This window comes from Piliocolobus tephrosceles, chromosome 6, assembly GCF_002776525.5.
Source record: "Piliocolobus tephrosceles isolate RC106 chromosome 6, ASM277652v3, whole genome shotgun sequence".
Classification (NCBI taxonomy): domain Eukaryota; kingdom Metazoa; phylum Chordata; class Mammalia; order Primates; family Cercopithecidae; genus Piliocolobus; species Piliocolobus tephrosceles.
Window position 1 is genome coordinate 125382339 of NC_045439.1, and position 15958 is coordinate 125398296.

The window sequence follows — 15958 nt, forward strand, 5'->3', positions numbered from 1 at the left end:
AATCTTGCTTTCACCATATTTATAGCATTCTTGAATTTTCTACTTTCTTCTTTGGTATTTTCTATCATAACGTTCAATTCTATCAAAGTTTATCATTCATAAATCATAATGAAACACATACATTTTCAACTTATTCACTGCAGCTCTTTTTTTCTTGGTATAGAAATCATGTCAATAAAAACCATACTTGGACCATAAAGCATCAAATGGGATCTCAGTATCAAATTGGTCTCAATTCTGGAACACAACTAAAACAAGTGGAGATCTGTACACAAGTTACAGGTTGGTGTTGGGGGAGTGGTCAGTGGATGGAAAATTGCTTAAAGGAGATATCAAGGCGAGGGAGACCAACAATAAGTTGACTCAATTGGATTTTTTTTAAGGCAGGCCTGGAATCAGGTATTACATAGAGGATGATGGGGGAATTAAGGAATTTGGTCAGATATTGAGGGTGAGAGATTCATGATAAACAGAAATTGCTAGAGAAGATTGTCACTAAATGGCAGCAGAGCGGCTGACGAAGACACACAGACATTTCCAGATGAATTTGCAAAGCAGTTTATTGCAGAGTCCACAAGGGACTTCAGCTCACGAAACCTGAAGGGGTACGGAGACTGATGAGGACAGTTGTTGATACCCAAGGTACATGGAGGGATGGGATCTTGGCTATGATTGAGGAGCCTAGCAGATGAGTGATGATGAGGAGTGCTGATACAGGAGCTTAGATGATGGTATCCAGGTGAACTGGCACCACTGGATACTGTGGAGAATCCCGTGGATCTCTGCTTTCACATGCAACTACATAGAACCTCCGTCCTGGTCTGTCTGCATACCTGCAGGTTGAAACATTCTGTGCACCTGGATTTATGAGGTCACAGTGGAGTAAAGGCACCCGGACTCTACTACGATGACAATTGTAGAGAGTTCTGTTATGAGGGCAGCGTATACTTCGGTTACGACAAACATTAACTACCATAGGAAAAGTTGTACGAAGAAAAGTATTTTGGTTTTTGCAACGCCCTTGATAATTATTTATTACCCGCATTGCAATGGTGCATCGAGGGGGGTTCATATTGATGTGCTGGATGGCAAACCACTGAGCCTTCGTAAACTGTGGCGGTCTGGCATGGAGTGAGCCCTCCACACCCATAAGCCCCAACAGAAGAAGCAGACAAATTTGGGAAGTGAACAATTTTGGAACCATGTTTCCTGTAAGAAAAGAAGAGAAGTAACTGCTCTCTGATCCGGTCTCGGCTATGACACACTCTGTAGTGTCTCAACCCAAGTCCCCTCTGCTGCCACTCTGGGGTCCCATTTCCTTTTCTTCCTGTCCCCAGAGTGTGCCACATCTCCTAAGCACTAACTTCAGCTCACCTCTCCCTGAGGTGCTGCCCCGTCACTGTCTCTCCTTTCCCAGTTCTGGAGATTGTTGACTTACCCAATCTCTGAGCTGCAGCTCCTGTGAGAACTGATCCAGCTGGTTGTTCTGGGGTTCAGGCGCAGCTGGTCTCCCTTACTTGGAACTGTTTAAATAAAGCATCTCCTGGTGGGTTGGGCCAGCAGAGCCAGGAGGGAGAGTCTGACTCTTGGTCATGCAGAAACCCACAGATTGACACATGGTCCACTTGTGCAATCAACCTTTTTATTTGATGACTTGGCTGAGCAACGGATACCCAAGGACAGCCCTGTTGCTCTTTCTTCTCTAAGGACTCTAATTCCAAGTCATCCTGTGTAAGACAGAGTTTTGCTGGTTGAATTTGGACTCTGGATGAAAACTATACGCTGCCTGCAGATGGACCACAGATTTTGTAACTGTCCTCTGGCAGGCCCCTAAATGACTAAATGACATGAAAGCAGGCATCGTAATTAGAACAAATAGAGCCACAAAGGGCTGTTTGCCCAGGAGGAAGCCAGCTTCCCTTTCATTTTTAATAATATCCTTGGTTCTCTTTCACACAAATGCTCTCCATCTCATCCACCATGTTTTGCTGGAAACTTGAGCTACTAATTTCTTGGGGTACAAGATTCTGTAGATAATTAAAACAATCTGCTCCACATATTTGAGGGAGTTTTTTCTTTACTCCTCTTGCATTGAATCCACTTTTTCTTAAGTCTTGCCCTCATTATTGCTTCCACTTTGTGTAAAGTTACACAACCTAAAAACACGTCGAGGAAAGTTGTAAAATCTGGCAGACAATGTGCATTTGTGCATGAACATTTGGTGTCATGAAAGATTCCAACCTAGCACTGGGTATTCCTGTGTTCTTTTCAGCCTATGGTATTTTCTAAAAAACAGTGTGTTCTGGGGTTGTCATTCATCTTCCTGATAGGTTTCATTTTGTGATATTAACAAGAAAATGTTTCTGTATTTACAAAATGAACATTAAAGACAGAGCACTGTATTCCTGAAAGGATAGAGGTCAAGTGTACAATTTGATACACAAAGCATCCACTTATTCTTGGCCCTCAGAGAAACACAGGAAAGTAATTGTAGACATATAATTGAATTACAGTATGATAGAGGTAATAGAACTTTTGTGAATGTGATTTCACAGGGACACTGATAGTGAAGGAAATCAGTTGGCTTGAGAAACAAGGAAGACTTCCAAAAAAGTTTCATTTCAGCAGGGTCCTAAAGGCTAAGCAGGGGCTTTTCAGGGGCTTTAGGGAAGAGATGAGCATTCTGGGCACAGGGGATGATGTGGGGAAATTGTACAGAGGTGGGAAGCGAATTGCAGGGGTAAGTCCTGGCTACTAACAGATGTTAAATGTCTGGTCTAGCTTTGAGATTAGAAAATAGAAAGTAGACCCTTAAATGATATCATATACTTTCCAACTGTTAATCTGCATAATTTTTACTACCATCCAATTTTCCTGTCATTTAGAAATGCAATAATTTTATCACTGGAGTCCCTAGGTAAATGTGGACACAAAGGTGACCTGGTGAGGACTCAATTGTGCAGCTAATAGTGCTCTGCCTTGAGGTCCTGCTCTGGCCGACATTCATTAGCAGCTTTATCATGAGGTGAGGATTTTTTTTTCATGTATATTGTGTGGAGATCATTTTTGTAGGTGATGAGAATGTAAAGGTGAATGATACGTAGAGTATCCCCTCTGTGATACTGACAGTCACACTGTGTATTCTTTTCAGCATACACAGTGCTAGTCATAATGTTTGGTTTGGAAGATAAAGCTTGACATTGGAATAGTTCACTAAAGGTTTTCATCACTGTCTTATCTTTAAAACTCACATGATGTTGGTTGGTGCACCATTGGTGTTGTATCAATTAGAGCTGAATAACAGCTGCGTCTGTGGAAAGTGCCCGAACTCAGGGCCATTCTCTGACTCCATCTCTCCCTCCAGACTTTTATCCTATCTGTTCAGTGATGACAGCTGCCTGGCTCCTGGAGACATCAGTGCTTATGATGCATCAGACTTATTGAAGTGTCTTAAGAAATAACTCAGACCATAACCTGCCTAATTTGCAACCATATTCACCCTTTACAATTGTGGAGGGTTTTTTTTTTTTTTGAGATGGAGTCTTGCTCTTGTCACCCAGGCTGGATTGCAGTGGTGCGATCTGACTGCAACCTCCACCTCCTGAGTTCAAGTTATTCTCTTGCCTCAGCCTCCTGAGTAGCTGGGATTACAGGCTCTAAATACAACGCCTACCTAATTTTTGTATTTTTAGTAGAGATGTGGTTTCACCATGTTGGCTAGATTGGTCTCAAACTCTTGACCTCAGGAAATCCGTTCACCTTAGCCTTCCAAAGTACTGGGATTACAGGTGTGAGTCACCACTCCCAGCCACTAAAATTGTATTCAGAACATGCTCATGAGGTTTTTGTGACTGTCCCTTGTGTAGATTTGCTGTGTGCATTTCCAACTACCTTCATTTGCCGGCAGAACTAGTACAAATGATCTACTTTGATATTTATGACTTTGATAGAACACTGTTTTACATAAAGCAGGAATAAAGTATAAGCCAACATTAAAGAAAATTCTCTGTTATGATCTCTGTAATCGAAACAAAATTCTCTGTAACTTCAGCATGATTTTGTCTTTAACAGACACAAAACACTTCACCCGGGCTCTTTATTTTATTGGCATAACTTGTCTTGCAGCCTAATTTAATGACATATTTCCAGACCTGATCCACACTTCCCCTGAGAGGAATAGTCAGAATTATGCCCCAGTATTAACTCATTTTTTGGAAACCAATGAACATTGTAAAATATCATCCCAGGCAACGACTTCTGCATTTGTGGTAAAAACCACTGTTGAGTACACCGGATTGATCAATGTCTTTTTTTGCATAGCATTTATGTGCAAAAATATAATGTTCAATGCTTGCAATTTCTTCAGCCCCAGGGTACCCTTGCAATATTTGCTCTTAATCTGCTGACAGGGAGGTACCAAACCATCAATACCTTCCTGCGCACAGATTTCCCTAATGCAGCAGTGGCTATCTATGGGAAAGACAATGCACACTATTTAGTACGTTGGTGCAAAAGTAATTGCGATTTTTGCCATTAAGAGTAATACAAGATTGTCATACTAATATAGTGCAGGTTAATTAAATTGCACCAAATGGAGTAATATTTTACTTACCTAAGTTCTAAAGATATTTGGTGTACTGAGCTCTTCCTGGTCTCTTGAACCACAGAAAGGTGACCCTAAACCTTCCTTCGCTTGGGGCCTCCTGCATATCTCCTCTGAAAGCCATTGAATAAGTAGGTCCATCACCTTTGATCCAGTTTCTGGTATGCAAGAGGGAAGAACTAAACCTTTCTTCTTTTTCCTCAGCTATAAATGTTCTTTCCCTATTTGGAAAGGGAAGAAATGGAAATAGAGCTCAGATGGAATTATGGAGAGGTGTGTCTTAGGAGGGATGAAAGAAAGTGTGTTTCCTAAGAAACAGAAAAACTGCATTCATGTCGCATTGCATATTTAAAAAATATTTCTTTGTTTCCTTTTTTTTTTTTTTTTTTTGATATGAAGTGTCACTCTATTGCCCAGTCTGGAATGCAGTGGCACCCTTGGCTCACTTCTAACTCCACCTCTTGGGTTCAAAGGGTTCTCCTTCCTCAGCCTCCCGAGTATATGGGATTAGAGGTGTGTGCCACCACACCCAGCTAATTTTTGTATTTTTGTAGAGACAGGGTTTCACCATGTTGGCCAGGTCGGTCTTGAACTCCTGTCCTCAGGTGATTTGCAAGCCTCGGCCTCCCAAAGTACTAGGATTACAGGCATAAGCCACTGTGCCTGGCCTTATTTCTGTTTATTGATACAGAATAGGGGTACATATTTTCAGGGTACATGTGATAATTTAGTACATTCATATAATATGTAAAGATCACATCAGGGAAATTGGGATAACCATTACCTTAAATATTTGCTGCTTCTTTACATTAGAAACATTCAAATGACTCTCTTCTAGCTATTTTGAAGTGTACAGTGGATTTACACTAACTATAGTCATCCTCCTAATCTATCAAACACCAGGTCTTATTTTTTATATCATTTCTTATATTTGTACCCATTAAGAAACCTCTCTTTATCCCCATTGCATTTTGAGCACATAGATGCATTTGCTGAGATTTCAGAGCTCACTGGAAATTAATTATTATATAGGTTAGTGTCTCTGTAAATGAGTCTGTTATATAAATTTTGTATCACAGTGATGTCAAGTATAGATTGTGTATAGTCTTGTCCAGATACCAGCTCTGACTTTTTCTTTTTCTTTTCTTTTCTTTCTTTCTTTCTTTTTTTCTTTTTTTTTTTTTTTTAGGGCCGGAGTCTCGCTCTGTGGCCCAGGCTGGAGTGCAGTGGCGCGATCTTGGCTCACTTCAAGCTCCGCCTCCCAGGTTCACGCCATTCTCCTGCCTCAGCCTCCCTAGTAGCTGGGACTACAAGCGCCTGCCAACACGCCCAGCTAATTTTCTGTATTTTTAGTAGGCACGGGGTTTCACCGTGTTAGCCAGGATGGTTTTTATCTCCTGACCTCATAATCTGCCAGCCTCGGCCTCCCAAAGTTCTGGGATTACAGGCGTGAGCCACCTCGCCCGGCCAGCTCTGACTTTTTCCATTTGAGACTCTTACTGTAAGAGCTGTCCACGGCCAGGTGCGGTGAATCATACCTGTAATCCCAGTACTTTGGAAGGCAGAGGCGGAGGGATCACTTCAGGTGAGGAGTTTGAGACCAGCCTGCCGACGTGGCGAAAACCCATCTCTACCAAAAACACAAAACTCAGCCAGGCACGGTGGTGTGCACCTGTAACCCCAGCTATTCAGGAAGCTGAGGTAGGAGGATTGCTTGAACCCGGGAGTCAGAGGCTGCAGTGAGCCGATATCACGCCACTGCCCTCCAGCCTGGGATACAGAGCGAGACTTCCTTCTCAAAAAGAAAAGAAAAGAAAAAAAAGGAATTGGACGGTTACTCATCCTCTCTATGCCTCTGTTTCATAATCTGTAAAATACAACAACACATACATTGATTTGTAGGGGAAATTCAATGTGGTAATTTGTGTGTGTGTGCACAAAATAACGAAACATGTAGCATAAAACATTGCAAAAGGAAAAAGAAATCTTCATAAGGACAATCAGTGTTAAGCCTCAAGGTGTTAGTGTAGTATCTGTTACTGCACTAGCCCCTCTGGGGTGTTTGCAATAAGACAGTATGCTTGTTTCTTTTCCTTACTCCCCAAAGTGAAGGCATTAGAACTAGAAATCAGGGTTTTGTCTGTTTTTGACCAAGTGCTTCTTAGGTGGACAGCAAGTCATTTTGATAGGACCTCTGCTTCTCAGGGACCCTTACCCAAACTGAGATAGAAGAAATCACCTTTTAACATCTTGCATTTACTTGTGAAGTCAGAACAAAGGAAAAAGGATCATCATAAAAACTGTATTTTCCATCAGTTTGGTGGTAAATTTGAGGAACTGTCTTAGCAGATAATTAGAGCACCTTTTCATGATAAAAGTATACTACTTGCATGATTTAGTCTCTGTTTTGTACAGAATTTGATGAATTTGACCAAATGATTGACCTTGAGCTTCATTTTTTTTCTATGTCCTTGGATCCTTTATTCTTCTGTGAAAATATTTTCCAAGGTAGAATTGTTTAATTTACAGCTCTAGATGAAACTGCACACAAAATTATGAAACATGTACAACAGGTAGAAAGTGAAGCGAGTGATGTTAGAAAGTACACATAAATAGTAAAAATTGTTCATTGTTATGCATTTCTTTTAATGGCAGTGAATAATTAACACATTCGTCCATAATGTTATGTATATTATTACTTAGGACCATGTTGTAAAAATGCAAGAGTGAATGAAATCAATAATATTAGTTAATAGTACAAGTGGAATGGGGGCATGGTCCAGGGATGCCTGATGTCTGGGAAACCCTGAGATGAAGAGCTGGGCTTGCCTAATTCAATAGCCTACTTGCCTAAATTTCTCAATTTGTGATAATTCCTTTATTTCTCAACACTAGTCACTATAACTGATATTTTTTAGTAAATGATACCTTTTCTTCAAAGGGATTCTTGGCCTCTTACCCTGTCAAGACATGCTCTTCCTTTGAAACCAGGATATTTTCCTTCATGGAGCATCATTTCTTACTCCATCTCTTTGCATCTCCTATTTGGCTCACATCCTTCCCTTAAAAACAACAAGCTTGGTGGTCCATCTAAAGTAATGGACTTAAAAAAATAGATTAGAGTTTTACTCCAAACTCTGCTATTCACCAACACGGGACCTCAAACAAGGCACTTTTCTCCTCTTTTCTACCAGGGAAATGTTAACATTCTTTGTTTCTTATATCACAGATACACAAACCTAGTAAGTCTGATGGTGGGACACCCTGCATCCTGAGCACAGGTGAAAGTCCATGGTGTCTCTAAAATAGTAGAAGGAAGGGTTACCTACAAGACAGTCCTATTGTAAACCTTAATAAAAATGGCTTGAATGACATGACTATCCCCATGTGGTGTTGGGTTCCTTCTTTTTTCCAATGCTTAGTGAAAAATTACATTGTATATAAATGGTCAGTGATGCTGAAATTTTCTTGGCTAGATAGCACCTGCCAAACAAAGCTTCCTCTTGGATGTAGTGAGTTTTGAGCCCCTTGATCACCTATTAGTCTAGAGGTAGGTGAAGGGAAGGGAGATAGCCAAGAAGAGGAACTTCTACATTATTGTTTGTTGACTGAGAGTTATTTCCCAGGCTATTAACCAGTCCTCTAATCTAGATCTCAGGGGCTTGAGATCATCCTACAGTATCTGCGCTAATGTTTTCTCTTGCTCCATTAAATGACAGTTCTAAATGACAGGACCTCACATCTTCTCTACAATAAAATAGATTACAAGCATTTTTTTTTGCATAGTTTAAAAATAATGATGTAATCTGTATATAATAATTTTATTTCAGATAGTTATGCCTTTTTTCTGCCTAAATTCATAGTGATTTAGGAAAATCAGGTTTACATAGACAAATGATGCACAAATGTCAACCAAATTTCCTTTACATTTTTTCCTACACACACACACACACACACGCACACACACACGCATACACCCATACCTTTGCTCCAGAGTATCGGATTTCTAAATAGTCTGAGCTGGAAGGAACTCCTAAAGACATTTATACCAACCCCTCACTTTCCAGCTGAGGAAGAGTAATGGTAGAGTCATCTGTCAAGCACAGTAAAAAAATTAATGATAGAACTGTGTATTAAAAAATATCTTTTTGTGGCTGGGTGCGGTGGCTCACGACTGTAATCTCAGCACTTTGAGAGGCCGAGGTAGGTGTTCACTTGAGGTCAAGAGTTTGAGACTAGCCTGGCCAACATACTGAAACCCTGTCTCTACTAATAATACAAAAATTAGCCGGGCGAGGTGGTGGGTGCCGGTAGTCCCAGTTACTCGGGAGGCTGAGGCAGGAGAATGGCATGAACCCGGGAGGTGGAGCTTGCAGTGAGCTGAGATCTGGCCACTGCACACTCCAGCCTGGGCGACAGAGCAAGACTCGGTCTCAAAAAAGGAAAAAAAAAATAGTATTGCAAATTGTATCATTTTAACATTTCAGTTTCTGTCTGTTGCTGGGGTTAGGACTCAGAACATACCACTCCAAAATATTCCTCTCTAGCATATTGATTATTAACTATTTATTTAGAGAAACTGCCGCATAGGAGTTAGCTCTGAAACACTGCCCTTTTGTAAAATAAATTTAGATCTATAAAAGAAATTTTCATTGGTAAAGATGTTTTTGATTGGGAAGAGAGCTGCTCCAAGACAGTTTCTATCACCTGAGAGACTCTTACCTGCACAACAAAGCAACCTTTATTTACCATGTATTTACTATATATTTCCTCCTATAACTTGCACCACCCCCATAACTTGCACCACCACCCTCCAGAAACCCCAAGCCTCTGTTTCTTTCTGTAGCTTAAGATGCTATGTAAACTTTATTCATCTGGCCTTTCTTTGAGTCTTATATTTTTGTGGGACTGCTATGTATACATACATAATTAAATATAGTTTTTCTCATGTTAATCTGTCTTATGTCAATTTAACTTGTAGCCCAGCCACAAAAAACCTGAAAGGGTGGAAGGAAGTCATTTTTCCCTCCCCTGCTCTGAAATATAAAAATAAATAAACTATATGCCAATTTTATATCTAGCAATTATCAATCGAAATAACTAATTTGCATGTGTAGGGGCAAAGGGGAAGTTCCCTTTCCCTTTAAGGTTTGAGTTTGCTTAAATAAACCGACGGTAGATTAACTGGAGGAAAAGGCAAGTTTATTGTATTCATGGGGGAATGACGAGAGAGTGACTACTCAGTAACCCATTGAGGTTCAGAATCTTACATACCCTTCTTCACAGGAGAGAGAGAGATGGGGAAATGTAGGCAATTTTGAGAAGTAGGAAATTATTTTTAGGAGAGTTGAATGGGCCCAAAGAACAGACCATAGTTTGTAAATTATACTTTCTGGAATATGATCAAAGAATAGACAACAGCTTCTGACAAAGTCTGCCTAGGTGTGGTGACATCCCTCAGTCTTACCTTCTGCCGTGAGTTTAATCTTCTCCGGTTAAGAAAATCTCAGGGAGGTGATCAAAGACCACTGGGTTCTTCTGGAGGAGCTTCAGATAGGGTAACTTCAGAGAGGAAGAGTGTCATCCTGCACTTGGGGGCAAAACAGGACAAGTTAAGAAAGTCCTTGGTTCTGATGCTGATTCTAACATCCTTTAATTTTCTTTCGTTCAAAGTGCCTGGCATTGGAGGGTGGGTGAGGGGGAAGTTAATGGTTAATGGGTTAAAAAAAAATAGAATGAATAGGCTGGTGCAGTGGCTCACACCTGTAATCCTAGCACTTTGGAAGGTTGTGGCGGCAGATCACCTGAGGTCAGGGGATGGAGACCAACCTGGCCAACATGGCGAAACCTTGTTCCTACTAAAAATATAAAAATTAGCTGGGTGTGGTGGTGCATGCCTGTAATCCCAGCTACTTGGGAGGCTGAGGTAGGAGAATCACTTGAACCCAGGAGGCAGAAGTTGTATTGAGCCAAGATCATGCCACTATACTCCAGTTTGGATGACAGAGCAAGACTCGGTCTCAAAAAAAAAAAAAAAAAAAAAAAAAAAAAAAAAAAAAAAAAAAAGAATGAATAAAATCTAGTTTTGATAGCACAAATATAGGGTGACTATAGTCAATAATAATTTTATTGTACATTTTAAAATAACTAAAAGACTAAAATTGGCTTGTTTGTAACATAAAGAATAAATGCTTGAAGGGATGGATACCCCATTTACCCTGATGTGATTATTAGACATTGGATGCCTGTATCAAAATATCTCATGTACTTCATAAATATATACACCTACTACATATCCACTTTTTTTTTTTTTTTTTTTTTGGATTAAATTTTCTTTTTTTTCCCCCAGGCTGGGGTGCAATGTTGCAATCTCGGATCACTGCAACCTCTGCATCCCAGGTTCAAGTGATTCTCCTGTCTGAGCCTCCTGAGTAGCTGGGATTACTGGCACCTGCCATCATGCCCAGTTAATTTTTGTATTTTTGGTAGAGATGGGATTTCACCATATTGACCAGGCTGGTATCGAACTCCTGACTTCAGGCAATCCACTCGCCTCGGCCTCCCAAAGTGCTGGGATTACAGGCAAAAAAAAATTTTTTTTTTTTAAATTTAAAAACAAACCAGCAACAGAAAAAAGGTAGAGTGCTCAGCATGCCAGAGCACGATACTTTGGGATATTGTTTCTGAGTCCCGACACATGTGCTTTTAGATTTTTCAACATACAATATTATATCTGTAAGGAGTGATAGTTTTGTTCCTTCTTTTCCAATTTTAAAACTCTATGATGGCCAGGCATGGTGGCTCACGCCTATAATCCCAGCACTTTGGGAGGCTGAGAGGGGTGGATCACCTGAGGTCAAGAGTTCGAGACCAGCCTGACCAACATGGTGAAACCCTGTCTCTACTTAAAATAGAAAAATTAGCCGGGGCGTGGTGGCTCACGCCTATAGTTCCAGCTATTTGGGAGACTGAGGCACGAGAAGCTCTGGAACCCGGGATGCAGAGGTTGCAGTGAGCCGAAATTGCACCACTACATTCCAGCCTGGGCAACAGAGGAGAATCCATCTCAAAAAAAAAAGTTCATTTCCCTTTTCTTGGCGTCTTGGTCAATTATAAAACCAATAGAAATTCAAGGATGTTAAAATCTAGGTTTTGGATCTCAACTCAGCTTCTTGCCATGGATTAGTCAGTTTTGCTTAATTATATAAAACGCTTTTGAGGCCTATCTGCCCAGGAGACCTATTAAGACAAAGAACTATGAAATCTACTACGTCACACCTTGTTGATAGACTGTATATGCCACTCCTCCTACCGTCTTCATTAGCAGGTCCCTAATTTAGCTGATTTTGGAGTTCTGAAAAATATATGTACTAATTTCTTTACTTGCCTTACTGAAATACAGACTGGAGTTCCAAGCAGCTTCTCCTGTAATAAAAACATATATAATTTCAGCCAGGCGCAGTGGGTCATGTCTGTAATCCCAGCACTTTGGGAGGCTGAGGCAGGCGGATGACCTGAGGTCGAGAGTTCGAGACCAGCCTTACCAACATGGAGAAACCCCATCTCTACTGAAAATACAAAATTAGCTGGATATGGTGGTACATGCCTGTAATCCCAGCTACTTGGGAGGCTGAGGCAGGAGAATCGCTTGAACCCAGGAGACAGAGGTCACAGTGATCCAAGATCGTACCACTGGACTCCAGGCTGGGTAACAAGAGTGAAACTCTGACTCAAATAAATAAATAAATAAATAATTTTTAAAAATAAATAAATCTGGCCAGGGGTGGTGGCTTATGCCGGTAATCCCAGCATTTGGGGAGGCCAAGGTGGGTGGATCATGAGGTCAAGAGTTCAAGACCAGCCTGGCCAAGATAGTGAAACCCTGTCTCTACTAAAAATACAAAAATTAGCCAGGCATGGTGGCGCATGCCTATAATCCCAGATACTCCGGAAGTTGAGCAGAGAATTGCTTGAATACAGAGGTGGAGGTTGCTGTGAGCCAAGATCACTGCATTCCAGCTTGAGTGAAAGAGTGAGAGTCTGTCTCAAAAAAACAAAACAAAATAATGTATATATACATACACACACATATAATTTCAATGGTGGAGACAAAAACAGATTATGCTGCAATCTTTACATACAATGATTACATTTTATTGAGCTTGCTAACAACTGCTTTGAAGAAAAATTGCACTTAATTAGATTAACAATTCTCAAATGGAAACTCAATTTGCAATTGAGTTTGCAAAATAAATATTTCTCTTTACTTGAACATGTGTATACCAGTATGCACGTATACAAAATCACACATGAACTCAAACACACAGTAATGTATACAAAAATACAGAATGTCAGAGCTGAAAGAGATCTTTTGTCCATAATATTCACTTTAGAGATGAGGAGTAGAAGGGTAAGGTGATTTGCCAAGCTCCAATAGCAAGCTTATGATAGACACTAAACCCCAAGTTTCTGCTTATTTGCAGTGATGTCGTAGGCACTCTGTGTGATGCTGGTGAATATTTTAGGTGTGAAATAGTAAGCATAAAAGTAGTACTACCTGGCAATCTGTCTAAGATCATTGACAGGCCTGAGAGTTTTTCATACGGCCTGCACCCTAACCTCTGGGAAGAAAACATCCACAATGAAATTTCTACAAGATTAGAAGGAGAGCGGCAACGGGGATTCCATTTTTACTAGGAGTATCCACCTCTGAGAGGGCTATATCCACCTCTGTGGATGTCACCTACTCTGCAGAAAACCCTTTCCTGGAACTCCCAGATATTTTAAAAAAGAGTCAGATATCAGACCTATAGACAGAGGCTCACACCCAGTCACGCACAATCTCAGATCACCAAGAATTAGAACATTTCTGGATGATGGGTTCTATACGTGGAAGAGTTGGGAATCTTTATTTTGAGGCAGAGAAATATGTGGGGGGAAACATAAAATCTACTCCCTTTGAATTGAAATGCTCAGATATTTAAAAACAGTGTTAAAACAGACATTTGTATTTAAGGAAGTGAAAATATTTTCTAAGATGCAGGTCACATGGATCTGTCAATTCCCTTCTGAGTTAAGTCATTCTAAAAAGGGGTTGTCAGTGATACCTGCCTCACCTTACAGGCTATGGGTGAGCAGCAGGTGGACTGATAGATGCAAACACTTCAGAGATGAAAGTTTTTAGTTTAATTGGTCTGCTTAGGTAAGGAGCAAGAATCACTTTGGGGTTTGGAAATAACCTTGTAAGTATGACAATCCCATAAAGGGTTGAGAGGGCGGTAGCCTTCTCCATTGTTGACAAGGAGGTGGAAGAAGGATGTGAGAACACTTGTTGCCATGAGCACATGAAGAATAAGTGTAGATAAAGGCAGGAGGGGAGAACTGCAAACATTAAGTGTTGGGCCAAGACTTCTTAGGAACAGGACAAGGGACCGTAGGTTGCACTTTTGACTCTGCTCTTCTTTGAAATGCTTTCACAGGAAATGTGAATCTGATGTGGATCCTCCTCATTTTCCTCCTTTTAGACCTAACCATCTTCACTCCAGCCTTCCCCTTCTTAACATGACATATAGACAACCCCAGGTCTTGGGTCCCTAGAGGACACCACCCATACTGTGAGGTGTCGATGAGGTGCCGTTGGCTGATCCATAGAGGTAAATGCAAGCAGATCCACACATCATTCATGAGAATCTGACCACCATAGCAGATTTCTGCAGAACTCCACCAGTGCCCTGTACCGACAGCCCCTCCATGTGCAGCTGCCACAACAGGACTCATGATGTCAATGTCACTGACTGTTTTGCCAGCACAGGGACCCGACCTCTTCACTGCCACTACCAAAAATAAGAAGGAGTCCATCAGGCCCATGCAAGTGGGCTGTAAGAAGGGGGCACCTGTTCACCTGGATGGCTAGGTTCCTCCTGACACTGGCACTTGAGTGACTTGCACCCTGTGCCTTCAAATCTTTGCAGCACTGTCTACGTCTTCTTTGTAAATGCTTCATCTCTTGCACGCAGACTCCTCATTGTTCCCAGACTCATGCAGCCTCCTGCGTCTTTCTTACAGCCTGTTCCCCACCAACCCCACGTCCCCTATCCCTGACACAGTGTCAGGGCTTTTGGTGGAGGATAAGGTGGCAGTGGAGGGTCGGTGGGAGGCAACCTGAATTACGGAAATAATACTCTGGAAAAGCCTTGCTCCAACCAAGCTGCTAGACAATCCCCTTCTCCTGGGGCTGATCTTCCTACTAGCTGCTCTCATAAAACTTCCTGATGCCGGCCCTAGGTTTCCTGGATCATAGGGTCCTTCTGCCTTCTGTGGGACATTCTATGCCATTCTCCACAATGGGCTCCTTCGGAGGGTATTAGGGATGATACCCAGGTGGGAAGCCGCTTCCTTTAGGGAAACAAATCGCTGTGGCTCCCGGAGTGTCACCGGAAAAAAACCCTTTCTGGAGAAGTGGGAGGAGCCTGGGCAACTCAGCCGGCCCAGAGCCTTCGTGGTCTCCCAGTTCCGGTAGCCTCCGTCTTGGCCGGCAGGGGGCGCCGAGCCACATGCTTCCTGCAGGCCAAGAGTCCAAAACTTCTTTCTTGGTTTCCTTTAGGACAGAGTGAGATGGGCAGCAAATTTCTTGGTTACTGACACGGGTAGAGGATAATAGGTGAATAAACAGAAAATTCAGCCAGCATAAATACAGTCTAACTGTTGAAGAACAGATTTCTGAGTCTACCATAACTTTTTTTTTTTTTTTTTTTTTTTTTGAGACGGAGTCTCGCGCCCAGGCTGGAGTGCAGTGGCCGGATCTCAGCTCACTGCAAGCTCCGCCTCCTGGGTTTACGCCATTCTCCTGCCTCAGCCTCCCGAGTAGCTGCGACTACAGGCGCCCGCCAAATCGCCCGGCTAGTTTTTTGTATTTTTTAGTAGAGACGGGGTTTCACCGTGTTAGCCAGGATGGTCTCGATCTCCTGACCTCATGATCTGCCCGTCTCGGCCTCCCAAAGTGCTGGGATTACAGGCTTGAGCCACCGCGCCCGGCCTGAGCCATCGCGCCCGGCCTACCATAACTTTCATGCACTGCAGCACTTCAATATTCAACCTGCCACCTTCAGATTCACACTGCAGCACCTCAGGTAAGAAGGAAAGGAAGTGAATATGCACAGAGGACCTACTTGTGTTACGAGCTTTACAGTTTAGCTGCACTGGAGAAGAGTTTATTTCTTTCTTGGAATCCATTACATCACCGATCCCCTTCTGAAGGAGGTTATTTTATCCACAAGAGGAAGCATCCAAAGTTGTTCATATTCTCTATCCTGTGACTCCTCCAAAATGGTGACAAGGTTTTGAATTGAAGGAGGG

The 15958-nt window shown here is 41.8% G+C and overlaps 1 protein-coding gene across 1 annotated transcript; it reads right to left on the minus strand.

Moving 5' to 3' along the window:
* Positions 1-542: 542 nt before the first annotated feature.
* LOC111554801 (eosinophil cationic protein) lies at positions 543-1557 on the minus strand. The gene is made up of 2 exons (XM_023230463.1): positions 1439-1557; positions 543-1209 (listed from the first exon to the last, which is right to left on the minus strand). The coding sequence occupies exon 2, from the start codon at positions 1202-1204 to the stop codon at positions 722-724; it is 483 nt and encodes a 160-aa protein (XP_023086231.1). The 5' UTR covers positions 1205-1209; positions 1439-1557; the 3' UTR covers positions 543-721.
* Between the last annotated feature and the right edge of the window lie 14401 nt (positions 1558-15958).